General features: G+C 57.8%; 4 protein-coding genes across 6 annotated transcripts; 3 read left to right on the top strand and 1 right to left on the bottom strand.

Moving 5' to 3' along the window:
- The first annotated feature begins 880 nt into the window (after nucleotides 1-880).
- FUCA1 (alpha-L-fucosidase 1) lies at nucleotides 881-5,555 on the top strand. Its single transcript, XM_068417781.1, has 8 exons — nucleotides 881-1,224; nucleotides 1,656-1,790; nucleotides 2,007-2,144; nucleotides 2,791-2,896; nucleotides 3,130-3,330; nucleotides 3,545-3,735; nucleotides 4,516-4,615; nucleotides 5,311-5,555. Exons 1-8 carry the CDS (start codon nucleotides 881-883, stop codon nucleotides 5,449-5,451), a joined length of 1,356 nt encoding a protein of 451 aa, XP_068273882.1. The 3' UTR covers nucleotides 5,452-5,555.
- A 1,167-nt stretch (nucleotides 5,556-6,722) lies between these two features.
- HMGCL (3-hydroxy-3-methylglutaryl-CoA lyase) lies at nucleotides 6,723-11,448 on the top strand. 3 transcript variants are annotated; one of them, XM_068417844.1, is made up of 9 exons: nucleotides 6,723-6,775; nucleotides 7,105-7,191; nucleotides 7,439-7,546; nucleotides 7,938-8,033; nucleotides 8,501-8,649; nucleotides 9,270-9,333; nucleotides 9,616-9,804; nucleotides 9,934-10,059; nucleotides 10,366-11,448. In XM_068417844.1, exons 1-9 carry the CDS (start codon nucleotides 6,725-6,727, stop codon nucleotides 10,465-10,467), a joined length of 972 nt encoding a protein of 323 aa, XP_068273945.1. In that variant the 5' UTR covers nucleotides 6,723-6,724; the 3' UTR covers nucleotides 10,468-11,448. The 3 variants fall into 3 exon arrangements, with proteins under 3 accessions (XP_068273945.1, XP_068273944.1, XP_068273946.1); XM_068417843.1 differs by lacking the exon at nucleotides 6,723-6,775 and adding an exon at nucleotides 6,974-7,038; XM_068417845.1 differs by lacking the exons at nucleotides 6,723-6,775; nucleotides 7,105-7,191 and having other exon boundaries at nucleotides 7,464-7,546; nucleotides 7,891-8,033.
- A 1,520-nt stretch (nucleotides 11,449-12,968) lies between these two features.
- GALE (UDP-galactose-4-epimerase) lies at nucleotides 12,969-15,435 on the top strand. The gene is made up of 10 exons (XM_068417959.1): nucleotides 12,969-13,089; nucleotides 13,194-13,309; nucleotides 13,595-13,708; nucleotides 13,935-14,111; nucleotides 14,243-14,356; nucleotides 14,454-14,520; nucleotides 14,640-14,725; nucleotides 14,866-14,943; nucleotides 15,142-15,256; nucleotides 15,346-15,435. The coding sequence occupies exons 1-10, from the start codon at nucleotides 12,969-12,971 to the stop codon at nucleotides 15,399-15,401; spliced, it is 1,044 nt and encodes a 347-aa protein (XP_068274060.1). The 3' UTR covers nucleotides 15,402-15,435.
- A 3,275-nt stretch (nucleotides 15,436-18,710) lies between these two features.
- On the bottom strand, nucleotides 18,711-25,422 carry LYPLA2 (lysophospholipase 2). Its single transcript, XM_068417793.1, has 10 exons — nucleotides 25,363-25,422; nucleotides 23,010-23,115; nucleotides 22,183-22,214; nucleotides 21,472-21,537; nucleotides 20,629-20,676; nucleotides 20,362-20,432; nucleotides 20,009-20,082; nucleotides 19,740-19,841; nucleotides 19,225-19,401; nucleotides 18,711-18,987 (listed from the first exon to the last, which is right to left on the bottom strand). The coding sequence occupies exons 2-10, from the start codon at nucleotides 23,085-23,087 to the stop codon at nucleotides 18,937-18,939; spliced, it is 699 nt and encodes a 232-aa protein (XP_068273894.1). The 5' UTR covers nucleotides 23,088-23,115; nucleotides 25,363-25,422; the 3' UTR covers nucleotides 18,711-18,936.
- Nucleotides 25,423-25,637: the final 215 nt, after the last annotated feature.

Below are 25,637 nucleotides of genomic sequence, written 5' to 3'. Positions count from 1 at the left end.
GACGCAGCCAGCCCTCCCGTGTGGGTTTGGGGGCCAGGTCCTGGGTCTGCTCTGGCTGCACAGGAGGGCCAGGGGGAGAGGGGTTTCATGGAGGCTGAGCTGCCATGGGGCCAAGTCCGTGGGCTCTCCCCTGGCTTCTCATGGGACATGGGACAGACGCTGTCATGGTTTAGAGCTGGGCTGGCTGTTAAACGGATGGCAGATGCTATTAACCCTTTCTCTCCCCCAGAAGGGGAAGGAAAAGAGAAAAGGGAGAGAGATGTATGGGTTGGAAAGTTCAAACAGTTTTAATAAACAGCAGCAATGAAGAAGAGTATAATAATAATAATAATGGAAATAATTAAATATATAGAAATATATACAAAACCAAGATCGAGCTCCCCCAATGACAGTCACATCACCCCTGGCACTGCAGGGCAGGCTCTGGGAAGCTCCAGGCTGGACTCAGCAGCAGATGGGAACTGAATAAGTATAAGCAAGAGCCTTTCTGCATACCATTCCTGCCGTTACCTTAGTGATAACTATAAACTTCAGGCGTTATCAATCCTAGAAGCGGACACTGAAAAACAGGCAGTTACCTTCAGAAAGTGCCGTTGCTGAGAAGAAGCTTAACTGCAAGGAAAAATCACTGACAGGAAAAATTGGCGCTCCCCTAGTCCAAACCAGGACAGACACAGAGGCTCACGCCGCAGGAAGAGGGCTGGAGCCGGGCTGGGAGGGAGGGAAGGAGGAAGGGGGTCGCCAGCCACGCTGCCAGGCGGACCACAGCCTCGAACCCGTGGACCCTCGGTAGCCACAGTGACGCCGTTGCCCCGGTAGCCATGGCGGCCCCCGTGCCCCGGTAGCCATGGCGGCGGGCGCGCTGACGTCACGCGACAACATGGCGGCCGCCGCGCTGCTGTGGGTGGCGGTGGCCCTGGGGCCGGTGTTGGCCGCCCCGTGCTACCGCCCGGACTGGGCCAGCCTGGACGCGAGGCCGCTGCCGGCCTGGTTCGACCAGGCCAAGGTGGGGGTGTTTGTGCACTGGGGGGTCTTCTCCGTCCCGGCCTGGGGCTCCGAGTGGTTCTGGTGGCACTGGCAGGGCGAGCACCGCGCCGACTACGAGCGCTTCGTGCAGCGCCAGTACCCGCCCGACACTACCTACGCGGACTTCGCGCCCCGCTTCACCGCCCATGACTTCAAGCCCCACGAGTGGGCCCAGCTCTTCCAGCGGGCTGGTGCCAGGTCAGTGTCGGGCACTGGCCGAGGAGGTTGGGGTCCGTGAGGGGATGGGGGGCTGTGTCTGGCGTCCCTAGGAGGACGCAGGGATCCCTGAGGGGATGGAAGGGCCAAGCCTGGGGATCCCTGAGGGACCGGGGATCCCTGAGCCGTGCTGGGGATCCCTGGGGGGTCATGCCCAGGGTGCTGAAGAGATGATGGGTCTTGCTGCTTCCTAAGTCTCAATTGTGCATTCTTTTCCAGCATTAAAATCCGTTTAAAACCTCTGTTATTCTTGTAGTTGCTTCTAAATGTAAAGGGTAATGAAAGAGGGCTCCTCACAGCACAGTTATTTAGTCCCTTACTTACTTTTTTAGTGACTGGGTTTGCCAGTGAGGCTGGGGTATATCTTAGGTAGTTCCTTTGTCATCCTGACCGAGTACTTTTTTTTCTCTCAGGTACGTGGTACTGACCACAAAACATCACGAAGGCTTCACCAACTGGGGGTCGCCCGTGTCCTGGAACTGGAATTCTGTGGACACAGGGCCCCACCGAGATCTTGTAGGAGAGCTGGGACAAGCCCTGAGGGAGAGGTATGGCACTGCCAAACTGTGCTGTTCATCTGTGTGCACTGAATTCTCCTGGCTGTTCTTGGCAAACAGCAGAAAAATGATGGGTTTAATATGAAAAAAGTAGTGCTTGTGAAGTCATGAAATCTGTGAAATTATAATGCCAGTAATCTAATCTGCCACTGGTTCGTAATCCTGACTGCCAGCCTAACTCTTTCCTCTGTGTTTTCTGTCCTTTAGCAACCTACGCTACGGCCTGTATCACTCTCTGTTAGAGTGGTTTAATCCGCTCTATCTGGCTGACAAAGAAAGTGGCTTCAAGACCCAGAACTTCGTTTCAGAGAAGACAATGCCAGAACTTTATGATCTTGTCTTAAAGTAAGAACTGCAAACAGTGAGGAATTAAGAGCATTTCCTGGTTTTGATACTATAAAGATGCAAAATGGATGCAGAGAAGAGAGGTGACAGATGTTAATTTTTGCCAAGGCAAATCTGTTTACCTCTAGATAATGATTTGCGGTAATTAGAAAAGGGGTTCACGTTTGCCCTGTGGACAGTCTAACTTGTAGAATAAGGTAGAGACAAATTTTTCATGCAGAGTAGCTTTGAAAGTGGAGCAAGCTGCTTAGTATGGAGTAGAGGAGAAGAGCAACTTCACTGTGAATTTACATCCTTGCTTTGCTTCCCTTTGTTGATAAAAATATGAGGCTTGGACACGTGTTGCTCAGAATGGCCATTGTCCCAGGTCAAGAATGTGCTGCTTAATTGCCTTTGAGATACAAACTTCTGTTTTTTTGGAAGACTTGCATCCCCTTTGAGCCATGATCAACACATCGTTCTTTGCTGCTGCAAGAACTTCACTTAAAGCTTTGTCTGAAGCAGAAAGTGACAGCATAAACCTTCTGGTAACGTCAGGCAATAGGAAGAGGGAGTGAAGCTAGACTCCAGACACAAGAAACACAATGCTTCCTTTGTGGTAGGAAAAAAATAAGCCATTTTGAAATAATATTCATCTCTCTGTTAGATATAAACCAGATTTGATTTGGTCGGATGGAGACTGGGAAGCTCCGGAGTCATACTGGAATTCTACCTCTTTCCTTGCCTGGCTTTATAACGATAGTCCCGTCAAGGTATTGGTTTCAGCTATCCCTCATGGCCTCTAGCATTTTATGGAGAGAGAGATTCTCCCAGAGAGAGATTCAGCCTTCTCTGGAGGATCCTCTCTCTCTTTCCGTTGATTACACAGGGGGTTTTAGGACTTACCTCGTAACTTAGATGCCTTTGCTAACTTAGGAGGGATGAATGCAAGCTGAAAAGTCCAAGACAAAACATGCTCCCTACTGAGCTGAGTTTCTTCTTTCAGGACACTGTGGTTGTTAATGACCGTTGGTGTAATAACTGCTCTTGCCATCATGGAGGCTACTACAATTGTGCTGACAAATACCAGCCAGGGACCCTGCCAGCTCACAAGTGGGAGATGTGCTCCTCCATTGACAAGCTTTCCTGGGGCTATCGAAGCAACATGAACATTGCTGAGTTAATGGATGAAGCAAGTATCATTGAGGTAAGAAATCTCAAATCAAAATAACAGGTGTGGAGGAGTTACTGAGAATCAGAGGTTTCCTTCATCCTCCTACTTGCAGAAAAAGTTGTCATGTGTTTCATACCATCAGGCTGGTGTTAAAAGGAGCAGTTGATGAGGACAAAGCCCTCCTCAGGTTTCTTTGTTGTCAGAAGGGAAGATAATGCATTTTGTGACCTTGGTTTTTCTGTCACAGGAGCTAGTGCAGACTGTGAGTTTTGGTGGCAACTACCTTCTCAATGTGGGACCTACAAAAGAAGGGGTGATTGTTCCCATCTTCCAAGAAAGACTTCTGGCCCTTGGGAGGTGGCTGGACACTAATGGGGAGGCAATTTATGAATCGAAGCCATGGAGAGTACAGATGGAGAACAGCACAGAGACGGTCTGGTAAGGGCTCCGTTGCTCAGTACTGTCTGGGCTGGGACTTCCAGAGCTGACATCTCTTCATTGTTCTTAAATTTGTTACACTCTGAAGTGTTGCCATCAGGTGCAAATGGAGTGCTCAGTTACTGCCCAAGGGTGTTACCTAAGGAATATCTTGGTTGAAAGAATAAAAATCAGGACTTCATCCATCTTGCTTGATTTGGAAAAAAAAAAACAACAAAAAATTTCCATGCTGCTGTTGCCAGGACTGTGTAAGCAGTGGTCCTGGCTAGTTTGAATTGCACAAATGTAGTTCACCTAAACACATGCAGTTTGTAAATGTAGCGATATTTGCTTTTAAGCTGTTATATAATAGTACTAATCGCTGTTACCCAACAGATTTATACTGACTGAGAAGGGCATAGTGAGTCAAGAGCCAGAAATTGCTGCAAAATAGAGGTTTTTTTTTTCCTCAAGTGTGCCCAAGCGTGTTCAGTGTGGAAATGCAGAGCAATGATCAGGATAAGGCAGCGTGTCTGCTCTGTTGACCACAAGCTGAGGCAAGGACAAATGACATTTGCTTTTAGGAAGCACAAATGGACTTTGTTTGGGTTTCATCAGCCAGTGCTGACTGGCTAAATGGTGGGTCCAAAGTGACAGATTTTGGAATTAGGGGAAAGTAGGTGACCCCGGTGCGGTGACGGTAGGCAAGCCAGTGTTCTCATGCTGTCTAGAAAGGTCAAGCTCATGTCTGGTTCTCTCTCTTACGGGGCTCTTCACCTTGCTGAACTCTTGCTCTCTTAGGTACACTTCTAAGGGAGCAGTTGTCTATGCCATCTTTCTGATCTGGCCTCGGGACAACGTTTTGGAGCTGTCCTCGCCCGCTTCATCCCCAGCCACACAAGTAAGGAACTTGAAAAAAAAGATAACGCATTCTGAGAGCCCATCTTGGGCACTTGTGGGCTGGGAAGGTCCAGCCTGACTTCATTTGGAAACTGGGGAGAGTGTAGAACTTGTCATCCCATACTTCTTGTTCTGGGGTGCTCTGTCCTCCCTCCAGATCCCTGCAGCATCCCAAGTTATTCTCCAGGCTTTAGCTCACTGTTCAACACAGAACATTGCAGAGGACTTGCCAGGACAGGCTCATAGTCTGCCACAGAATGGGCAGAGACGCTTCTCCCCCAGGGTCTTTTGATCCTGTTGACACAGGGAGGTGAGGCAAATAAGAAGCCTCACACATAGAAGGGATCACTGGTATTGCATCTCAAATTCAGACTGGGTACACTGACCCGCTAATTGTAAATGCAATTGTAAGTGACGCAAATGCCAGCGTGCCCTTTGCTCTAGACAAACAGAGGTAAAGCCTTCCCAGGAAAAAAAAACAAAACAAACAACATACTACAGTCAAATGTTTGGCCCCACAATATCCTGTCTTACCTTCTGTGCGCTGTGAGTGATGGGTGGAAATGTGCAGGATTGCTTTGAGTGTGTGGGAAACGCCGTCCAGAGACTGCAGACGTGGTTTGGGTGTATGTGAGCGTTCAAATGGGAAGTGTCTGTGTGAGGTACAAGTGAGTGTTTCCCTGCTCTCCTCTGCAGGTGACGATGTTGGGTTTCGCAGGGACTCTGAAGTGGCAGGAGTCCCCGGGTAAAGGCCTGCTCATAACTTTGCCCTGCATGTTTCCATCTCCTCTGCTTCCTCAGTCTGGCTGGACTGTCAAGCTCGAGGGTGTGAAGTGACGGCTGCGGGATGAAAGCAGCAGCCTCCCCCTGCCTTTCTTTTCAATTGAGTCTAGGAGGATTTTTCATTTATTGTTGAATAAATTTGTGTTCTCTTAAGAGAATTTCTCTTCTGATCCCTTTTGTCTATAAGTGACCTGTGTGTCAGTGGGCCTTACTGGCAGCAAAGGACTGACCTCTCAGCTCAGCAGTTGGAAGCTGGGATGTCCTTTGCAGTATTCTGCTGGGATGTGACAGCCCGCAAGCCAAACATCTACACTGGGAACAGGAAGGTTTTCTGATGTGGAGCTGGGCTTCTTGATGGGTGTTACTGCTTCACTCACTGAAATTAATTTTGACAACCAACGTGATCCTTTTATATGTGCAATCATGAAGCCTTGCATGTGATGGGCATGTTCTAATGAAGACCAACCACAGTGCTATTGCAGATTCCTGTGTGTGATGTACTTGCATAAAAATAGGTACTTGATAAGCTGCGTTGTATCACTTTGGTATTGATTGAAATAATTATGATCACATACTTCCATCACAAATAAATATAATGGAAGTTTGTTGTTTGAAGAGGTCTGGAGGAAACGAGCTATAGAAAATCATAATCTAATACAAATCCATTAACAAGCTTTTATTTATATTCTGGAGGAGACAGCTACAAGCAGAAGAGTTTTTGTTATTATGTGAATTTAACAGAGAAGCCACCGTTCTGAACTGAACCTCTGACTTGTGCTGTTCAGTGACGTAAGGTTTCCCGTGTTGATGTTGAACTTTTCTAGAAAAAGGGTTGAACAAGAGGCACTTAAACAATGAAACCCCTCATAACAGTGCGTGTTTGTGCAGTGCAGTTGTTGTGAAGGCCCCACAACGTTGCATGCAGGGTGTGTGTTGTTATGGTACAAGCAAAAGTTGCCCCAACGCTTAAGAGTTTAGCGCAAGGGACACGCGCCGAGCTGGTGGTGTAGGAGCTGTTACTCAATTAACAAATAACGATCTGTACTGACGAATGTCTGTGGACTTCAGAGAACTGGCACAGCCTGCCAGAGCCCCGCTCACGGGAGCAGCACCCCGGCTCCGGTGGTGACGCTGTTACAAAGTGGGGGAAAAAAGGGACAACAGAGCGATGGCCTTTTTGCCTCCCAACCCCATCACGCTGGTAACCCCTGGTGCAGGGAGGGAGCCCATCCAAAACAAACACGCCGTGTTTATTTAGCCAGCGCAGAAGCCATCGTATAAGCGAGCGGGTCCGAGCGGCCGCACAGTGCCGGGGCCGGAGGGGAACATGCCGCGCTGCGCCACGGGGTCGCTGTCGCGGGACGGCCCGCGGGGACAGGTACGAGCCGGGGCTCCCTCGCTCCGCCGACTCGGGGCGGGCAGCGAGGGCCCTTGGCGGCCGGAGAGGACCGGGGGTCCCGCAGCCGCCCCGGCCCCGAGCGGGGTCCCGGCCCCGCCTGGCGAGCGCGGCTGTCACGTGACCGCCGATCCCCGCCCCTCGGGTCACGTGGGGAGGGCGGTGGCGCGGTCACGTGAGAGGCGCGGGCGGACATGGCGGCGGCGCGGCGGCTGCTCCCGCGCTGTGCCGTGTCGCTGCGGCCGGTGAGCGGGGCCGGGCGGGGGGCGCCGGGGCGCGGGGCTCGGCTGACGCTCTCCCTCTGCCCGCAGGTCAGCGCCGCGGCGGCGGCCGGAGCCTTCCCGAAGCGGGTGAAGGTGGTGGAGGTGGGGCCGCGCGACGGGCTGCAGAACGAGAAGGTACGGGCGGGCCCGGGCTGCCCGCGGGGGTCCCGGCCCTCTCGGCACCGCCCGGGGGGGGTTCTCCAGCCAAATCTGTAACCTAACCTCTATTCTCTACCCAAACACCCGTAACGTGCCCCAATGGCAGCGGGTTTTGTTGAAAAATGCTGGGTTTTGATACCGAAAGATCAGAGTTTTTTGCAGTGGTGGAAGACTTTACTGCGGAAATAATAACTTAAGGTCGTTTTTCTTTTCTTCTTCTTAGAATGTTGTGCCGACGCCAGTGAAAATCAATTTGATCAATATGCTGTCAGAGACAGGGCTTCAGGTTATAGAGGCCACCAGCTTTGTTTCCCCCAAGTGGGTTCCTCAGGTCAGTACTCAAACGGGATTTATGATGGTAAATAATAGATAGTCATCCAATGAAAAGATTCAGCTTGCTCCAAAATCCTTGTTACTGTGGCTTGTAACCAGGTAAGAAACAGCAAAGCCAAATAAAGGAGCTTGTGATATCCCAGCCCTTCCTTTTGGACCCTGAGAAATGTACAGCTCGGATACAAGCAGCTGGTTGTTGGCGCTGGCTGCGCTGGGTGACCGAGCTGTGACCCTTCACAGGGTGCAGTGCTGTTTGCTCTTTAGAGGCCCATTTCTCTTACTCCTAAATATTTCTGTTCCCATTCTGAAAAGAAATTTAAAAAATGATTTTATAATTTGCAGAAGTGGATGTTGTCACCCTTAGAAGCCTTTCCTTGTTTGATCTGCAGATGGCTGACCATACTGAAGTCATGCAAGGAATTAATAAGTTGCCTGGTATTAGTTATCCTGTGCTGACCCCTAATCTGAAAGGATTTCAGGCAGCGGTAAGAGACGGCAGCGTGTGAGTGTCCTCAGGGTCTCGTGTGCAGGGTCGCCTACGGAGGAACGTTTCAACTGTGGTTAAGGGTGGGAAATGCATCTTTCCTTGTGGCAGGCAGCAGTCTCCTCTTGCAGTTCCTTTACAAGGGATCATTTTGGTGGGGAAATAGAAACCTGTTGTTTTTTAATAGAAAATACCATGGTACATTTTCTGTTATAAAAAGTAATCTGTTTTGATTGACAGTGGTGCTTTACTACTGCATCTGTAACTTTACACTTCCTTTGAAGACAAACTTGGATGTGTCGTTATGTTTTTGTTGTAGAATGAACTGAGGAAAGAATTGGGTTGTTTGTGGAAGAACTGGAGAAAAAAATATTTTTTATGAAATGAGAGAACTGTGGTCGTGGTTGTGCTTGTCATTTCCCTTGCAAGAGAAATCAGCTCGCTTTGATTTATGCTTTCTTTTGGCAGGTGGCAGCAGGGGCCAGAGAAGTGTCCATCTTTGGAGCAGCATCTGAGCTCTTCACTAAGAAGAACATCAACTGCTCCATAGAGGAGAGTCTGGAGAGGTTCGAGGAGGTGATGACAGCAGCGAGAGCAGCCAGCATTCCTGTCCGGGGGTGAGGAGTTCCTGCTGTGAACTTGGCCTCAAGCAGGTTGCGTGGGGAGATGTGACTGCCTGAGTTTATCTCTGTGGAGTCCAGCCCGTGCAGCGCTGAGCAGTGGGATTCCTTTTAAACTTTACCTTTTTTTTGAGGGGTGTCTCAGCCCAGATGGGCGCAAGCAGATGTGAGCTCAGTGCAGTGAGAAGCATTAATTTGGAACACCACCACGCTAACACCGTTTCAGGTGCTGGCTCAGTGCAAACCCTGTACCGCTCATGACAGGTTACTCTCTTCCCAATGAATTCACGCTTTGTGTAATTATTCTGTCTTCAGCTTTACCAAACAATCCAAAATAAGACTGGCTTCTTGGCAGACGTTCCACGTGGAATTGTGTAGATCCACAAACCTAACAGTCTTGTGTACTCTTGTCTTGGCAAATTTTTCATGTCCGTGGAAGAAGTAATTGTTGAGTAGTTAATTACGTAAGCTTTGTCCACTGGGCTGATTTTTAGAATATGAAATGAACTCTTCCATTGTGTAGAGCATGCAAGATGCAGCACAAGTCCTGACTAATTTGGCCAGTATAATCTCAGTTAAGTTCTCTAGCTGAAAGTGCCTGTTTTTTTTAACCGTAGATACGTGTCCTGTGTCCTTGGATGTCCCTATGAAGGGAAGATTTCTGTGGCTAAAGTTGCAGAGGTGAGTTCATCATAACCAGAATTTCTGAGAGGTTTTTGGCTCGCTTTTATGGATGTGAATTGGGCACTGGGGGCTGGAGGATGTGTGAAACCATTTAACTGAAGACTGGGGAAGGTTACAGCTAGCTGAAATGGAGGGGGCAATTCAGGGAGAAGAGTCTTGTCCCCGTGGCTGTTGTGCTGCAGGGAGGCACACTCTGATTCCTCTGTGCGGTGGGTCTTTGGCTCTGGGGAAGGGAATGACAAAGCTGCCGTTTCAGTAAACGTCGTGGCTTTTGGCCAGGTCTCAAAGAAGATGTACTCGATGGGATGCTACGAGATTTCCCTTGGTGACACCATTGGCGTTGGGACCCCGGGGAGCATGAAGGAGATGCTGACAGCAGTCATGAAAGAGGTGCCAGTTGGGGCTCTTGCTGTTCACTGCCATGACACCTACGGGCAAGCTCTTGCCAACATCTTGGTAGCACTTCAGGTAAGATTCTTGCTTTGAAGTACAGCATCTTTCCTCAAGTTTCTGCTGTGCTTGTGCACCGTAGATTTGAGGAGCGGGACCACAGTTTGTCCTTCAAGAGGAGTTTACTGGTAGTGGTTTTGTTTGCAGATGGGCGTGAGCGTGGTCGATGCTTCCGTCGCTGGCCTTGGAGGCTGCCCCTACGCCCAAGGAGCGTCAGGAAACGTTGCCACGGAGGACTTGGTGTACATGCTGAACGGCCTGGGCATCCACACGGTAAGTGGGCAGCCTTTGCTGCAACAGCTGAGCCAACACCATGGCTCTGTTCAGGCCTTGTCTTCCTGAGCCAATCCCACCCCCACCCGCTGGGAGCATTTCCTCCTCTCCCTTTTTCAGCACTCTGTGATTTAACCCTCACTCTCAGGATCACACCAGGGAGCAGCAGGCGCTTGGGGCCTCCTTAAAGCACCCTTCAGGCTCCCTCACCCCCTGCTTGTCTCTCCCAGTGACGCCAGTTGTTACTGGGCAGCTTTACATGGCAGAACTGGTACCAGTGTGTGTCGTATCTTTTTTCCCCTGAAGGGTGTGGATCTGCAGAAGCTGATGGACACGGGCACGTTTATTTGCAATGCTCTCAACAGACGAACCAATTCCAAAGTGTCCCAGGCATCCTGCAGGCTGTGATACTGAATCGAGTTGCTCCTTGAATCAAGAAAAAAGCAAAGATCCAGCGTTGGGGGGGTTTCCCCTCTGTTCTGCTGCCTCTGATCTTCAGTGCTCCTTCCAGTCTCAGTGCTTGAGAGGAAATGCATGATCCACCAGAATCTATGAAGAAATTAAAAAAAACAAGAATTCTGTATTCAATCTTGAAGACATTAGCCATTTGCCTTAGAGAAGGGAGGACGTGGAGGGGCTGAGGGAGAAGTGGCCACAACGCTTTCCACAGAGGACAGAGGGCTGCAGTCTCCAGCACCAGCTCAGAACAGTGTCCAGTAACTTCTACCTCAAGAGTGTGTTGCCATGAACTACCAGCAAAGGATAAACCACAGCTTGTCCCGTTAGAGCAGTTCTCCAGGTCAGGCTTGACCCTTCTCCCCTTCTCTCTCCTCGCTACAAATGTTGAGGCTGAAGGCGAAAGGCTCCCCTTCGTAATTGAAGTGTCAAGGGGCAGCCTTGGACCTTCTGTGTTAGCATTTAGGGATTGTAATAAAGGACTGTATCTGTTGTAAGATACTTCTGAATGCTAGGAGTAATAAACATGTTATTTAATATTCTAAACTATTAGAAATTTGGTTTAGCTAAACCACTTAAAGAGCTTTTGCTGCTGGTTTGGGTCCAAGTGCCTCTTCTACCAGCACTCAGTGTGGAAATGCTGCATCGCCGTGGGCTGTGGCCCATCCCCTGAGAGCAAACAGCCTGAAACACGCTTATTCTGTACACGGAGACAGGTCCTAGGGAAGTCTTCCCCAATCTTCTATTTAAAATAATTTATTTTAATAGTTTCTTTGTGAGACCAGAGCCAAGTGCAGAGACCCTGTCCTTCCTGGGGGTGGGCCTGGTTCGTAGCTGTGTGCTGCACCGCTCTCTGACTGCCCCAGCGTGCTCCGGGTCTTTCTACATCACTGAAATAAGCTGTAAAATTAAATAAACCGTAACACGAATAAACTGGAGTCGGTGAATGAATGGGTGGGTTTAAGCCCGGGGCTCAGTGGCCTCCTGACGCCGCCAGGGGGCGCTGCGGGGCCGGGCGCTCCCAGCCCCTTCCCGCGGGTTGTTCGGTGTGGCCCCGCCCCCCCGCTCGGTGCACCAATGGCTGCAGTCCATTTGCTCCCCAGGGGGCGGGGCGTGGCCGCGCGGCCTTCGCGCATGCGCACCCGCGGGGCTTTTTGTCCCCGCTGCCGCGCCGTAGCGGGGGCTCCGTGACACGTTTCCATGGGAGAGCGGGCGCGTGGCAGCGCGCGGGGCGGGGAGCGCGGCCCGGCCTTAAAGGGGCCGCACCCGGCGGGGCGGCGGGAGGCGACCGGAGCGGCGGGTGAGCGGCCGGGGAGCGAGAGGGCGGGCGGCGGGAGGGACGTGCTGCCGTGCGGGGCCGTGGCCCGCCTTAGCGGGGAGCTCCGGCGGCCCGGCCCTGAGGTACATCCAGCCCCTGAGGTACATCCAGCGCCTCGGGGGCCCCTCAGGTGAGCGCTGGCCCCGACCCCGGCCCCTCAGGGACTCCCCGGCCCCGCGGGCAGCCCTGGCCCCGGCTCCTCAGGTCACTCCCAACCCCAACCCCAGGCCCACAGGTGTCCCCGGCCCCGCAGGTAGCCCCGTCCCGCGGCTGTGGCACCTCCGCGCCCCGTCCCACGCCCCTGCCCTGGCCCCGGGCCCTGCCCTGGCCCGCTCCCTGCTCACCTGCCCGGTGAAAAGCGGCGTTATTTTGGCTTCGCAGCGCTCGCAGGGCAGTTTTGGGGGTTCAGGTTGATTTTCAGCCTGAGACGCAGCTCTGAGAGTGGCTGAAGCCACCCCGGGGGGCAACTTTCCCTGTGCTGCCTCCATGTGCCTTGGTAATAACGTGGATTCTCCCTCCTGCCCGCCCGGTTCCCAGGGTCAGGGGCTTTCTTGCGGGTCAGCTTCCAGGTGTCCACTTTGTGTACACCAGCAAATGTCCCTGCAGCCTGCAGTGACCCAGTGCCCTCCTTCCTGGGAAGCAGGGGTGGAACGGGGCAAGGGAAGGGAGGCTGGAGGGAGTGCTGGGACTGCTGTAGAGAGGGGATTTCAGAGCTGGAGAAAAAACAGGGAATGCCCCAAAAAAAACCCGACGCCCCTTGAGGAGACCACCCAAGTTACTCCCGTTAGATGACCCTGCCCTTGTGCTTAGGGGTGAATTAGCCTGAGGGATCTGCGCTGGGGCATATGGGTGACACCAGGATCTCGACTGGATTGAACAGGAAGAACAAGGGTTTTTTCCCCGGTGTGTGGCAGGTGTCAGATCAACCCTCCCTGCCCGGGAGGTGTGACCCACGTTGGCAGGGCGTGCTGCAGCCTGCCCAGCCCCTTCCTCTGCGGATGTCAAGGCCGTGCTGACGTGACAGTGTCGGAGTCCTGCCTGCCCCTTCCCTCTCAGGGCCCCTGGCTGCCGTGCCCACCCCAGACCACCTCACACAGCACCCTGTGCTGAAGGGCCTTTCCTCCCCCAGAGAACCATGGCAGAGAAGATCCTGGTGACTGGCGGAGCTGGCTACATCGGCAGTCACTGTGTGCTGGAGCTGGTGGAGGCTGGCTACGTCCCCGTGGTCATAGACAACTTCCACAATGCCATCCGAGGTAGGGAGAGCCTTCATCCCTTCCCATGCAAGGCACTCGGCCCTTCTCAGCCTGTGCTGGGACCTCCAGCTATCCCAGCGCCTCACTCCCTTCCACCTCCCCAGGGGCAGACGCGCTCCCCAAGAGCCTCCGGCGTGTGCAGCAGATCGTGCGCCAGCCCATCCTCTTCCAGGAGCTGGATATCACCGACGAGGCAGCGCTGCAGGAGCTCTTCAGTAAGGTGAGAGGAAGAGCTGTGGTGCCCCAAGATGGCCTCACAGGCTCCCAAGGGTGAGAGGGGTTTGTGCTGGGGGTAGGAGCCAGGAGGGAGACGTGGGTTGTGCAGGAGCTGAGCAGGGAGGACAGTGCTGAGGAAATGCTGTGACCAGCAAATGTTCCTCTGGGCCACGGAGACCACACGGGCTGGCTGAGTGAAACTCCTGGGGAGACTTGTGACTGGGTTCTGCCTGGAGCTTCTATCTCCTCTTGCTGTGGCACTAAGGCCAAGCTCTTTCCCCCTCTGCAGCACCGTTTCTCAGCCGTGATGCACTTTGCGGGGCTGAAGGCAGTGGGGGAGTCTGTGCAGAAGCCCCTGGAGTACTACAGGGTGAACCTCACCGGGACCATCCGGCTGCTGGAGGTGAGCGGAGCCGGGAGGCAGCGTGCGGTGCTCGGGGCCACACAGGTGATGGGTGACTGGTGCTGCAGGTGGTCCTGCTCTGGGGTGGCTGTGCTGGCTGGTCCCTGCGGTGCTCCCCAGGCCCTGTCCCAGGGGTGTAACTGCTGCCTGTGGAGGGCTGAGCCGCGCAGTGAGCTGCAGGGCGCGGAGCTCGCTGGCTCAGCGGCGCCTGGTCCCTGCTCCCCAGACCATGAAAGCCCACGGCGTGAGGAACATCGTGTTCAGCAGCTCTGCCACCGTCTACGGAGACCCCAAGTACCTGCCCCTGGATGAGAACCACCCGGTTGGAGGCTGCACCAACCCCTACGGCAAATCCAAGTACTTCATCGAGGAGATGATTCGAGATCTCTGCAAAGCAGAGAGGGTGAGGAGCTGCCCCACGGCACACGGGGCTGGGAACCGAGGGCTTTTCCCACTGGAGCGTGCTGGGGCGACCAGGCAGCGCTGCACAGCATTACACCCTTTCCAGGCAGCCGCATTTGTGTGTCTCCCCAGGACTGGAATGCCGTTCTCCTGCGCTATTTCAACCCCATCGGTGCCCACGAGTCGGGCATGATCGGAGAAGATCCTCAGGGCATCCCGAACAACCTCATGCCCTACGTGGCGCAGGTACTGCCCCGCTGCAGCCTTTGAGGACTCCCAGGCTCATGGTGCCTGTGTGGGGCGCAGGCTGACGGGGCTCTCATGGGTTTGTCCCTCTGTGCAGGTGGCAGTGGGACGCCGGGAATTCCTGAGTGTGTTCGGGAACGACTACAAGACGGACGATGGAACGGGTGCGTGGCAGCACGGGTGGAGCAGGGACAGCCCGTCCCCTGGGGCAGCCGTCGCAGCTCCCCAGCCCAGCCGCGACCCGGGCAGGAGGGATTTGCGCTCACCCTCTGTGTCCCCGCAGGCGTCAGGGATTACATCCACGTCGTGGATTTGGCCAAGGGCCATATCGCTGCTTTGAAGAAGCTCAAGGAGAACTGCGGCTGCAAGGTACCGGGAGGGCTGCTGTCTGGGGTGGTCAGCTCTGCTGGGGCTGTGGGGCTGGGCTCAGCCTTCAGGGAGCTAAAGTGGGGCCTGGCCCTTCTCCCCTTGCGAAAGCAGCTGACCCGTGTCCCTTATCCTCCTCCCAGATCTACAATCTGGGCACAGGCACCGGCTACTCTGTCCTGCAGATGGTCCAGGCCATGGAGAAAGCCTCAGGGAGGGAGGTAAGGTCTGACCCGCAGGACCACAGGCACAGAGGCAGCTGCTCCACAGGCCCCCCTCGCCACCCCAAGCCGTCAGTGCCACGGCAGCCTTTGTGCCTGTGTCTGCAGCAGCCCCTGGCACTGCTCCCCCAGCTCCGGGGCCTTGGATGAGGCCCCTCTGCTGAGCCCCCAGCCCCCACGGTGCTGCTCTCCCTGCAGATCAAGTACAAGATCACGGGCCGGCGGGAGGGAGATGTGGCTTCCTGCTACGCCGACCCGGCGCTGGCCGAGCGCGAGCTGGGCTGGAAAGCTGCCTTTGGCCTGGACAAGATGTGTAAGAGCATCCCCTTCCCCAGTGCACCATGTGCCACCAGCTGCCCCTCTCCTGGCCCACCCCTCACGGCTGCTCTCTCCCTGTTGCAGGCGAGGACCTGTGGCGGTGGCAGCTGCAGAATCCCACAGGCTTCAGCAAGAACTGAGCCGTGGCCCCAGGGCTCGCCGGGCTGCTCCGGGCCAGCCCTGCCTGCCTCCCCCCACGGCCCCAGTGAGGCTGGGGGCATCCTGGGTGCAGCTCCAGCTCCCCCTCCTGCCTCTTGCATGGGGCTGGAAGGCAGGAGCGTCCCCCACCTCCCCACTCCTCATCCCCCCAGGTCTTTTGCATCTCATAGAGAAGAAACAGAAGGAAGAACAGAGCCAGGGCCCAGCTTTGGCACCCAGGGCACAAAACCCCCTTGGGGGAATGTGCAGGGGCTGCCAGCCCCAGCAGGGAGAAGGTGCTCAGCTGGCCCCTGCAGCGACTACCAGAACTGCTCCTGGGCCCTCCCAGTGCCCTGGGCAGTAGCCACATCCAGCCCTCAAACACGAGTCCTGTTGACCCCCAGCTGCAGAGGAACCCACCCATTCCCCACTGCCCCCAGGCCCCCACCCCACCCAGCTCGGGGAGCAGGGGAGCTTCCCGGTCTCAGGGTGGAGGCCAGGGCACCCACTGCTCCCCGCCCTGGGCACAGAGATGGCTGCTGAGCACCTACCTCATGGCCCCAGGAACCCCCAGACCCCCCCAGACCCCCCCATTCCCCCAGGGACCACAGGGGCTGTCCCCTTTCTTTTTCCCCTGCCCCTCAGTGTGGTTTTGGGGACCAAACCTCATCTCCAACATCCTCCTGCAGAGCTGGAGGAGCCCCTGCCCGTGGCTGTGCCAGCCCTGGGCACGGCCGGCCTCGCCTGGCTCATGCAGCTCCTGTTAGACGTGGCTGGTGCCTGGTTTAGCTTCCACCTTGCCTGTGCCAAACGCTGCCCAGGAGAAGGCTCTGCTCAGCTGACAAATACTGCTCCTATTTATTCCGGGCGGCCCTAACGGGTGATGACGCAGTCAGGCCAGGCTGCTGCCAGTTGGATTAATAACTTATGCTACTAAATTATGAATTGAGCTTTTGATTTCTTTTTAAATAAACTTTCTTACTTTCTAAGTGGCAGCTCTGTTCTGCTTCCCCCAGAAATGGCACTCGGGGGCCTCCTGCTCACCCAAACCTCCCTTACAGAGGTGCTGATGGTGCTTTCTGCCCGGCCACGAATGACGCCAGCTCAGCTCTGGGCGAGGTTTAGGATTTATTTCACCTTGTTTCTGACTCTGTGGAACACACACACATACACAAAAGAAAAAATAAAACCCCGAGCATTTACAAGGAAGACAAAAGAGAGAAGAAGGGGGGGAAAAAAAAATAGCTGTATTGAGGAATGGAGAGAAGCTGTTCTCCCTCCTGGGTCCCCAGCACGGCCCCGGCCAGGCGCGTGCCACGCAGGCAGGGAGCGAGCAGGAACGCTCTGCAAAGGGGCCAGCGCGGCCACCCGCCCCGTGCCCAGGGATGGCCACGAGTCCCGGGCCCCCGCTACGCACACAGTTCCAGTTCACAGTCAAATAGGTCAGTCTGTCCATCTGCCAGCCCTCGGTGAGCTGCAGGGAGCTGCGTGCCCGTCCCAGCCAGCCCCTCTCGCCTCCCCCCCGCCCAGCGCAGCGAGGGGAGGACGCAGCAGCTTTCAAACAGACAACATAGAAGAACCAGCAGGACTGAACCCCGAGAGCGAGGGGAAGGGCCGGGCTCCCCCCGACACCAGCAGCAGGTTTGCTGATTGAAGACTTCCTAAAGGGAGGGAGGGGAAAAAAGACAAACCCAAAGCCCAACCACCCAAAACAACCCGAGAAACCAACCAAGGATGAGTCCGACAGATCCGGCTCTCCGGAGAGCGGGTTATTGCTTCACACATCCCAGGCGGGGAGGGCACGGCTGGAGGTGCCAGCGCCGGGCCCCCCCGGAGCAGCCCTCACCCTCGGCGAGGTGCCGGCCCAGGGACCACAAGCCTGGCCACAGCCGGCTGCTGGCCCAGGGGCACAGAGCAGAGGCTCTGGGGGCGAGGGGCTGGATGGGGTGTTGACCCCCCCAGAGCAAGAGCAGGCGGAGGGAGCGGCAGCCCTCAGGCCAGGCGGGGGTTGTTTTTTTTTAAAAGACATGTACAGCTCCAGCCCCGAAGGGCCCAACAGCACGGTGGGCTCAGCCCATGGAGGAGAGGCGAGGAGAAGGGCAGCGCTGCTCAGCAGCACCTGCCCTCAGCCCTGCGGGAGGGGAGGGGGCGGCCAGGAGCCCACCCAGGGAGGAGACAGGGCCCTGTGCCCGGGGAGCTGCTGTGCTGGTGGGGACAGCCTGGCCCCGCACCCCACCGCTCAGGAGAGGACAAGCCTTGGCTGCAGCCTCCAGCCACGCAAGGGCGCCTGGGGTAACCTGTGATTGTACATGGAAAGGCCAAGAGAGCCCACGGCCCTGGGGAGCGCCGAGACCCCCGTGCTGCCCCCCGGGACAGGGCACAGCGGCACCCAGGCGTTCAGTGCTGGTGAGATGATGGCTGGGAGCAAACCTGCTTCCTCCAGCTGCGCAGGAGCCATCCCTGGGGGCCGGGGGCCTCTCCTCGCTGCTCCTCTCCCTCCCTGAGCCAGCCTGAGTCCAAAAGGAAGGAGAAGTAGCAGCAAGAGAGACGTTAAGGACCGGGCCAGCGCCGGGCAGGCTCCATGGCAAAGCCGTTCGGACACCGGCTGTAAATGGCAGCGCTTTGGGGCTCTGAGGGCGCAGAGGGAACCTCTGGGACCCCCGCCAGGCTGAGGAGATTGTAAAAGCAACAAGAGGAGGAGGAGGAGGAGGAAGGAGGAGGTGATTATCTTGAGGGCAGAGCTACCACAAGCCAGGGACTGAGGCTGCTGGAGCACGGGGCGAGCCCGGCGGGGAGTGTGCGTGTGCGACAGGGCGAGGGCCGGGGCCCCGTGCCAGGAGGTGCAGGAGCTGCACGGACGCCTTTCTGCCGGCCCCGGGAGATGGGGCAGCCTTTGGCGGTACCAGCCTGGAGCAGAGCCTCTCCCTGGGCCTTGAGGCGTCTGCAGGAGAGTCCCGGGTTCCTGAGCTCTGATTGAAAACCCGTGAGTCGCCTGAGCGGAGACCGAGAGCAGCCGTGGAGAGGATGGGCCAAGGGCAGAGGAGGAGCACGGGCTGCTCTGGGCCACAGAGGGCTCCAGAGGGTGTCCCAGCCCTGCCCTGCGCCCACACCGCTCCTCCCGCCGCACGGGGGCACGTCCCACCCCTAATACTGTTACAAAAAAAAAAAACCCCAAAACCCAACAAAAAAACCCCTTGCCTGTGCCATGCCAGCCCCACACACCGCGGTGCCCGAACGGGGAGTGGAGGGGATGGTGACCTCCACAGAAACTGCTCGGAGCAAGAGGAGGAGAGAAAAGGCCACGCGAAGACTCGCCTTAGACAGCTTCAATCTCAGCTCCGAGAGCAGCAGGGAGAGACGGGGCCCCCCCAGCCGGAGAGGACGCGGTGCGAGGAGCCGGGGAGCGGCGGGGGCCGGGGCGCGGCGGGAGGTGCGGTGGGGTGCCATGGCTTCCGTTCGCAGCGGACGGGTTACGGGGGAAAGATCGGTGGCTGCGACCTCAGCGTCCTTCCCTGCGACAGTCTCGACCGGCTCCGCTTAGATCCGGGGCAGCAGCTTCTCGATGAACTCCTTCACCGCCATCATCTCCTGCGGAGGGCACAGGGCCCGTCACTGCGGGGCTGCTCAAGGGCTGGGCGCTGTGCCAAGCGCAGGGGCACAGGGGCTGTGCAGCCGCCCCGGGGTGAATCGGGGAATAACCACACCCTGCGTGGTCTGGGCTCAGCAATTCCCCTCCCCTGCCCAACCCACCGTGCTGGGGTCAGTCCCCAAGGCGAGAGCAGCCCCTGACAGCCCCGTCCCCTCTCTCCGCCCCGAGGTACTGACCTGAGGACAGGAACTGTGCATCACGCCGGGGTAGGTTTTGAACTGGACCTTGGTGGGGGTGACGACAGATTTGAGCTTCTCAGCAGTGAGGGCCCCGAAGCGGACGGGGATCATGGGGTCCATCTCCCCGTGGCACTGCAGGATGGCGATGTCCTTGTTCACACCGTTATTCGCTGCCTGCAGCGTGGAAAGAGACGCTCAGGGGGGCCCAGGAGGGGAGATCCCCAGTGGGGAAGGGGGCAGGTGCTTTATCTGCATCCCCGTCCACGTCACCTGGCAGCTCCCCTCCTCCAGAGGGACGCGGGAGAGCTGCACACACAGGACCTGCTGCCCGGCCACCAGCCGCCTCCTCCCACACGGCCACGGACCAAGCAGGGGAGTGGGATGAAGCCCCCACCACAGGCACCTCGTGCCTCCAGCAGCCCCAGGCTCACAGTGCAGCAAACTCCAGACGGGAAAATCCCCCCCCCCGAACCCTCCCTGCGGACACGCGGGGCAGCAGCAGCGCGGGGTACCTGCGGGAAGGCCTTGTGCAGCGGGAGCCAGCAGCTGAGCGCCACGATGCCGGCCAGCTGGTGCTGGCAAGTGAGAGCCGTGTACAGCGACAAGGCACCGCCCTGCAGCAGATGAGGAAGGGCCGTTAGTGCCACGGGGGGATCCGCAGCCCTGGGGCATCCACCCGCCTCCCTGCCACGGATGCTGCCTTTGAGGGGTGTCTTCAGAGGGGGAAGAGGGAACCCAACCCTCCGTCTGCTCCACCTCAGCCCCCTGCAGCTCAGCTCACCTGTGAGAAGCCCCCCAGGATGATGCGGTTGGGTGGGATCCCGTTCTTCATCTCATGCTCAATGATTGCTTTAACTGGAAGAAGACAGAGAAATGGGTCAGTGAAAGGCAGGGGGAGGCTGAAGAGCAGCACCCGAGGCCTGGGGGTGCACACAGGACCCTCAGCACGTCAGGGAGAGGCAGATGCCCAAGGTCCCAGGGACTGAACACACTTGGCTTCAGCCAGCGAGAAGGTGGGCTGGGATCACAGGAGAGCAGAAAGGAAGGAGACGTGGAAAGAAGACACCTGCTCCTGTCCCAGCGAGGGAGAGGTGCCCAGGAGCTCAGCGCTTCCCCCTCCCCAAAGCTCCTTACTGTTTTCTGCAGCTTTCTTGATCCCAGCTTCATCCTCGGGTGCGTCCGGAGTCAACCCCATCAGATCAAACCTGGGAGAAGAAGCAGGGTCAGCCCAAACCTCTCTCAGCACCCAGGGTGTGGGGAGGTGGGAACTGGGTGTGCTCTGCCCTTCCCCTCCCTCCTACAGGGCAGTGTGTTTTGGCTCTTCAGTCCCCTCATCCCTCTCACTCCCCGAAATACAAGCTCAGAAGGGTCCCACCCCCCCCCGCCGCCCAAAGCACTGACCAGGAGGGCATGACCATCTTCATGTTGAGGGTCACTGGGATCCGGGGCCTGCAGAAAGAACAGTTTGGGTGGTTTAGTTCAAGCATAAGAGAAGAAAACCCGAGCCAAGGGAAGCAGGATGACAGGCCCTCCTGTCCGCAGCCGCAGGACACGCCTCCCAAGGGACAGCAGCGGGTGGGTGCCACCAGCCCCAGCCTGAGGGCTGCAAGGTGGCCCCAGGGATCATCCGTGAGCCCCAAGCAGATGCCAGCTGTGCTGGCAGCTCCAGGGCGTTGCCAAGGGCCCCGCTGGGGAGCAGAGCACCTGCGTCCCTCCCCTGTTTGCTGCTGCCGAGCCAGGAGATGCTGACGGAGCCGCTGCCTCTGCTGCTGAGAGCGGACACCGGGGAGCCGAGCCCCTGCTGCCGGGGACGCCGCCGCAGCGGAGCAACCCCAGCCCGGTGAGTGCCCCCCGCACGGGCTGCTACCCACGCTGGGACGCAGCGGGGAGCGTTCCCTTTCTGCTGAGTCCCCTCCTGCCTGACCAGGGGGATGGGGAAGGAGGTCCAGTGCTTTTGGCTTTCACTGCAGCCATCAGGGAGAGGCAGAGGAGAGGAGAGGGGAGAAAACAGGCTCAGAGCAGCAGCTCCTGCACCAATCAGCTTGGTGGGGAACTGCTCTGCCTGCAGGCAGAAAATAGGGCTGGGGCCCTGAACGAACCAGCCACAGGGGAGCAAGCCCTGCCACACAGCCCTGGGGGCAGGTCAGGGCACAGGCCACCGTCTGCCTCCCTAAACAGTCTCAGCAGCGGGCACCAGCGTCACAGCCCCCCCAAGGCCCCTCCTGAAGCGAGGACGGCACTTACGCGTGAGGGCAAATATATTTCACGTAGGGGAGGCGGATGGAGGAGAGAGCGTCAGCCCAGCTGTGCCTGGGGAGAGAGGAGAGGAGGGAGGTCAAGGCTTGCTGAAGGGTTTTAGAGGATGCTGACGAAGATGACGGATTCCCCCCAAGGACAGGTTTTCTCCAAGGCTGCTGGCCCCCTGCCCCTGCTCCAACCAGGTCCTGCCCACCCCACAGCCTGAATCCCAACGTGAATCCGCGGCAGGGCGAAGGCAGCACACAAAGCCCCGCGGCTGGAGGCAGGGGAGCTGCTAGCAGCAGCGGAGGAAGGAGAGTCTCCTGCTCAGGGAGAAGCCTTTTGTTGCTGCCGGGTCTCACGCTCTCCTCTAAGGTGGCCTTGCACGTTAGAGAGATGCTCTTGCGTAGACACAACCAAACTCCCAAGGACTGTAAAAACCACAGTGCTTATCTGCTTGCCTTAAAGAAAGCAGAAAACCAAACCCGCAGGAGGCGAGGGACTGCCAGGCCGCTGGGATCATAAATATTCAAGTGCAGGCAGCTGCTGGCCGGCGCTTCCCCATGAGGGTGGCGCAAGCACGGCTACCGAGCCGAGCTCAAAGCCCCAGACAGATCTCGGAGCTGCCCCTGGGGAGAGCAGCACCACTCACAGAAAAATGGGCCCACGTTCAGCAAACCACATATCACAGCCAGCGCCAGCCCCAGGAATACTCACCCCGTGTCTCCAAGGCCATGTAAAAAAATGACCTGTTAAATTAAGCAGAAAAACAAAAGAATTAGCTGGTGTGACAGCCGGTGCCCCGGAAGCAGGCAGGGCTGGGCTGGCAGGGAAGTGGCAAAAGGCCACTTAGTCACTAACTAAAGGCTCAAACAGGCAGAAATTAGCCGATGCTAATGACACGTCTCTGCACCTCTGAGCATGATGGATGGGCGGAACAGGCACATCATCATCATCATCATCGTGCCACAGAGCCTGCTGCCACGGCCAGGTTCGTGGGCGTCGGCGGCCCCGTGGCTGCCCAGCGTAGCAGAAGGCCAGGGAGCGATGGATGGCCCTGCCAGGCTGCACAGCACCACGCTGAGCAGGGGCTGAGCGTGCCAAGGACCCACCAAACCCACCCCTACAGGCTTTTCGTCTAAGGCTGGAGCAGCCCCTACGCAACGGGGAGCAGAGGGAAGGCAGCCTGCGGGGCCCCAGGGAACCACAGAGGATTTTCTTTAGGGGATTTACTTTTAAAAGCTTAAATAGCCAAATCAGATCCAACTCCCACTGACGTCCCTGCAGACCAAGCCTAGCTGTAAGGCTGTGCCCGTGCTTCCACCAGAAACAAACAGCCCAGCCCAAAGGAGAGTTACTTTTCCCCAGCAAGATGAGACCTTGCTGGTCCTGCACCCCCTTTAATGCACCAAGATGTACATCTGAGGAGCTGAGGGATTACGGGCTCGGCTCACGGCCCCTCTCAACCCCATGCAAGCAGCTCCTTCTCCTCGAGAGTGCTCAAAGGGAAGAAGCAGGTGAGGCAGGAGGGGTCCGGCTCTTACCGCAGCAGTCTCCCGCTCTGCCCCTGAGACAGTCACTGCGTCAGCGAGGAGGGGGACAGACATGTTGTTACCACACATACACCGAGAGGGACTCAGACACTGGCACCTGCGGGACAGAGGGACAAAGGTGAGGCAGGAAAACACTCCCCTTCTTCCCCCGCGGCAACAATTTGCTCCAGAGGGAACAAATTAAAGAGTGCGTGAAGGCTTTGATGTTTAAGCCCTCGGGACAGCCCCGCTCCATCCCCAGCCCGGCAACCCCAGGAAGCAACAAATGCTTCCCACGTCGCGGCACCAGATGCGTGTGAGCGGGGTGTTGGAAGCGTTAAAATTAGCTCTTTCTGCGACACCTCAAAGCCAAAGTTATTTCTGTGACTGCACGGATGTGGGCAGAGGGCGGCCGGGCGGCGCACAGCCTCAGCATCCCTTCCCAGCTGCCAGCAGAGCCGAGGAGGAGCCTGACCCACATCTGCTCCGAGGGGGAAGCAGGAAACGCCGGCACGCAGCAGCGCAGCAGCACTAATAAAAGGTCCAGCCCTCGTTTATGGAGCTGTTTAGGGATAAACCGGAGCGTTCAAGCGCTGGCCAGACACCCAGCCTGGCGCTGCCTCCCGGAGCCTGTGCCCCCACAGCGAGGCCATCCCTGTCCCTCCCCGCCGGGCAGCCAGCCAAGGCCACCACCGCCGTCCCCACCGCAACCACGAACCGCGACTGTCACCTCCCGGATCCCGGTCACCTGCGGGCGGCGGCTCCGGCCGAGCTCACAGCCCCACGACACCGCCTTGGGACACGACTGGCGATGGTGTTTGTTCCCAGTCCAGTGCACATCACTAAAACTACGGCACCTCACGTGACAGGCCCTAACCCCCACTTACCGCCCAGCACTAATTAGATCAGAGCACGTTTACAGTGCTGCCATCATCTCCCAGCTCTGCCAGGAGCAAGATCAGACCCCACGACACGCTCAAGTCTTCACAGCTCGCAGCGAGCACCATCCCCAGAGGGTTTCGGACGGCACGAGACCACCCGAACCCCCCCGAACTCCCGGTATCCCGGCAGACAGCCTTACCCAACAGAACCAGCCTCCTCCTCTACCAGCCTGGGCCAAGACCTGCCTGACTCGTTTCACCAACTGTTCATCAACTGTTTCCCCGACTCAAATAAAAACATCGGGAACAACAAGCTCCTCGGGTCTGGCGAACCTCGCAGACACACAGCCCACGTGCTCGTGTGTACTCCGGGGTCAAAACAACCAGCGAGGGAAAACAGCACCTGCCAAAATCCCTGGCAAGAAGAGCCATAAATAAAAGCATCTTCCATAACAGATGGGAGACGCCGAAGCACGTTCCCGGAGCCCACACAGCCGCACGTCTTTGCCTTATTCACAGAGGCTCCGGGGAAACGGGGGGTGTCGAGGGTCACGGCTGCCCCAAGCACCCCACGGGCCACCCCAGCTTTCTCTGGGGTGCTTCTGCCCCGCTCCCGGGGTATCTACAGGAGGGTCCAGGGCTGCCTCCACAAGCACAGATCGAGCAGAGGCAGCTGTAAGGGGAAGGATAAAGCCCCCCAAACGGGTCTGTGCCTCCATAAAAGCACCCCCTCACACACAAAAAGATTAATTTTTTAATTAATGTGACCAATTTGGGCTGTTTCAGCGGCAGCCCCTCAGCTCTCGCACCCCATACCTGCCCCTTGCCCACCGGGAAACCCCCGGCCCGGCCCTGGGGTTATGGAGTGGGGCAAGTCGTTAATTATCTTTAATTAACGCGCCCCAGCCTCTCCTGCTCCCCCAGGCCCGACCCGGCCGAGCGGAACCGGCGCGGAGGGGGAAATGCAACAGGAGGCTGGAGAAACCCCGTCTGGAGGCGGATGGACCGGGGAGGGGGGACCGGGGGGGCCTGAACCCCGCACCCGGCTCGGCCGCCCCCCGTGAGCTTCCCGCCTGCTCCGGGAACGCCGGTTTTCCGTGGAAACGGGGCTTTCGGGGGGTTTTGCCAAAGGGTGGGAGCCTGGAGGGCTCGTACCGACCCCCGCGAGGGCCCTGGGCGTGGGGGGAGGCGGCTGTGGGGCGGCTCCACGCTGCGTGGGGCGGACCCGTTACCGGCAGCGGGGGCTCCCCCCACCGCCCCGAGCACGAGGTCGCCAGGACTCCCCCCGGGACCCGCCCTCGGCTACCGGCCGCTGAGCCCCGGATCTCTCCGGCCTCCCCGCGCCCGGCCCGCAGCTGCACCAGCCGCTGAGCGACCGTTCCGCGCTCCCCCCCCCACCCCCGGTTGGCGGGGAACGGACCCCTCAGCCCGCCCGGCCTCCCGCCGCCCCGGGGGTACGTCCCGCTCCCCCCCCCGCCCCGCACCTCTCCCGCGGGCCCGGCGCGCGCTCTCCTCCCGGCTCCCCCGACGCGCTCCCACCGGAACTTCCGCCCGCCCAGCGGCGGCGCGGTCAGCGCGCCGGAAGTGACGCAGCGCCCGGCCCTGAGGGGAGGCGGCCGCCATCTTGGCAGGGGGGCGGCGGGGCTGAGGCGAGCGCGGCAGCCCCGGCCCCGCTCCCGCGCCGTTACCACAGCGGCCCTGCCCGCACCCCGCACGGAGCACCCCACCCTCCCCACCACACAACCGCAGCCCCGGAGCC

The sequence above is a fragment of the Nyctibius grandis genome, chromosome 24 (assembly GCF_013368605.1).
Source record: "Nyctibius grandis isolate bNycGra1 chromosome 24, bNycGra1.pri, whole genome shotgun sequence".
Classification (NCBI taxonomy): Eukaryota; Metazoa; Chordata; class Aves; order Nyctibiiformes; family Nyctibiidae; genus Nyctibius; species Nyctibius grandis.
Note: the sequence above shows the minus strand (reverse complement) of the source record. Positions and strands in the feature narration are given on the sequence as shown.

Coding starts and splice junctions, on each gene's coding strand:
- FUCA1 (XM_068417781.1), top strand. CDS start 881: ATGGCGGCCGCCGCGCTGCTGTGGGTGGCGGTGGCCCTGGGGCCGGTG. Junction 1,791..2,006: donor GGACAAGCCCTGAGGGAGAG/GTATGGCACTGC, acceptor TCTGTCCTTTAG/CAACCTACGCTACGGCCTGT. Junction 2,897..3,129: donor ATAACGATAGTCCCGTCAAG/GTATTGGTTTCA, acceptor TTCTTCTTTCAG/GACACTGTGGTTGTTAATGA.
- HMGCL (XM_068417844.1), top strand. CDS start 6,725: ATGCCGCGCTGCGCCACGGGGTCGCTGTCGCGGGACGGCCCGCGGGGA. Junction 8,650..9,269: donor GCCAGCATTCCTGTCCGGGG/GTGAGGAGTTCC, acceptor TTTTAACCGTAG/ATACGTGTCCTGTGTCCTTG. Junction 10,060..10,365: donor ACGGCCTGGGCATCCACACG/GTAAGTGGGCAG, acceptor TTTCCCCTGAAG/GGTGTGGATCTGCAGAAGCT.
- LYPLA2 (XM_068417793.1), bottom strand. CDS start 23,087: ATGTGTGGTAACAACATGTCTGTCCCCCTCCTCGCTGACGCAGTGACT. Junction 20,677..21,471: donor AAATATATTTGCCCTCACGC/GTAAGTGCCGTC, acceptor TTCTTTCTGCAG/GCCCCGGATCCCAGTGACCC. Junction 18,988..19,224: donor TGCACAGTTCCTGTCCTCAG/GTCAGTACCTCG, acceptor TGCCCTCCGCAG/GAGATGATGGCGGTGAAGGA.
- GALE (XM_068417959.1), top strand. CDS start 12,969: ATGGCAGAGAAGATCCTGGTGACTGGCGGAGCTGGCTACATCGGCAGT. Junction 13,090..13,193: donor CTTCCACAATGCCATCCGAG/GTAGGGAGAGCC, acceptor CCACCTCCCCAG/GGGCAGACGCGCTCCCCAAG. Junction 14,944..15,141: donor AGAAAGCCTCAGGGAGGGAG/GTAAGGTCTGAC, acceptor CTCTCCCTGCAG/ATCAAGTACAAGATCACGGG.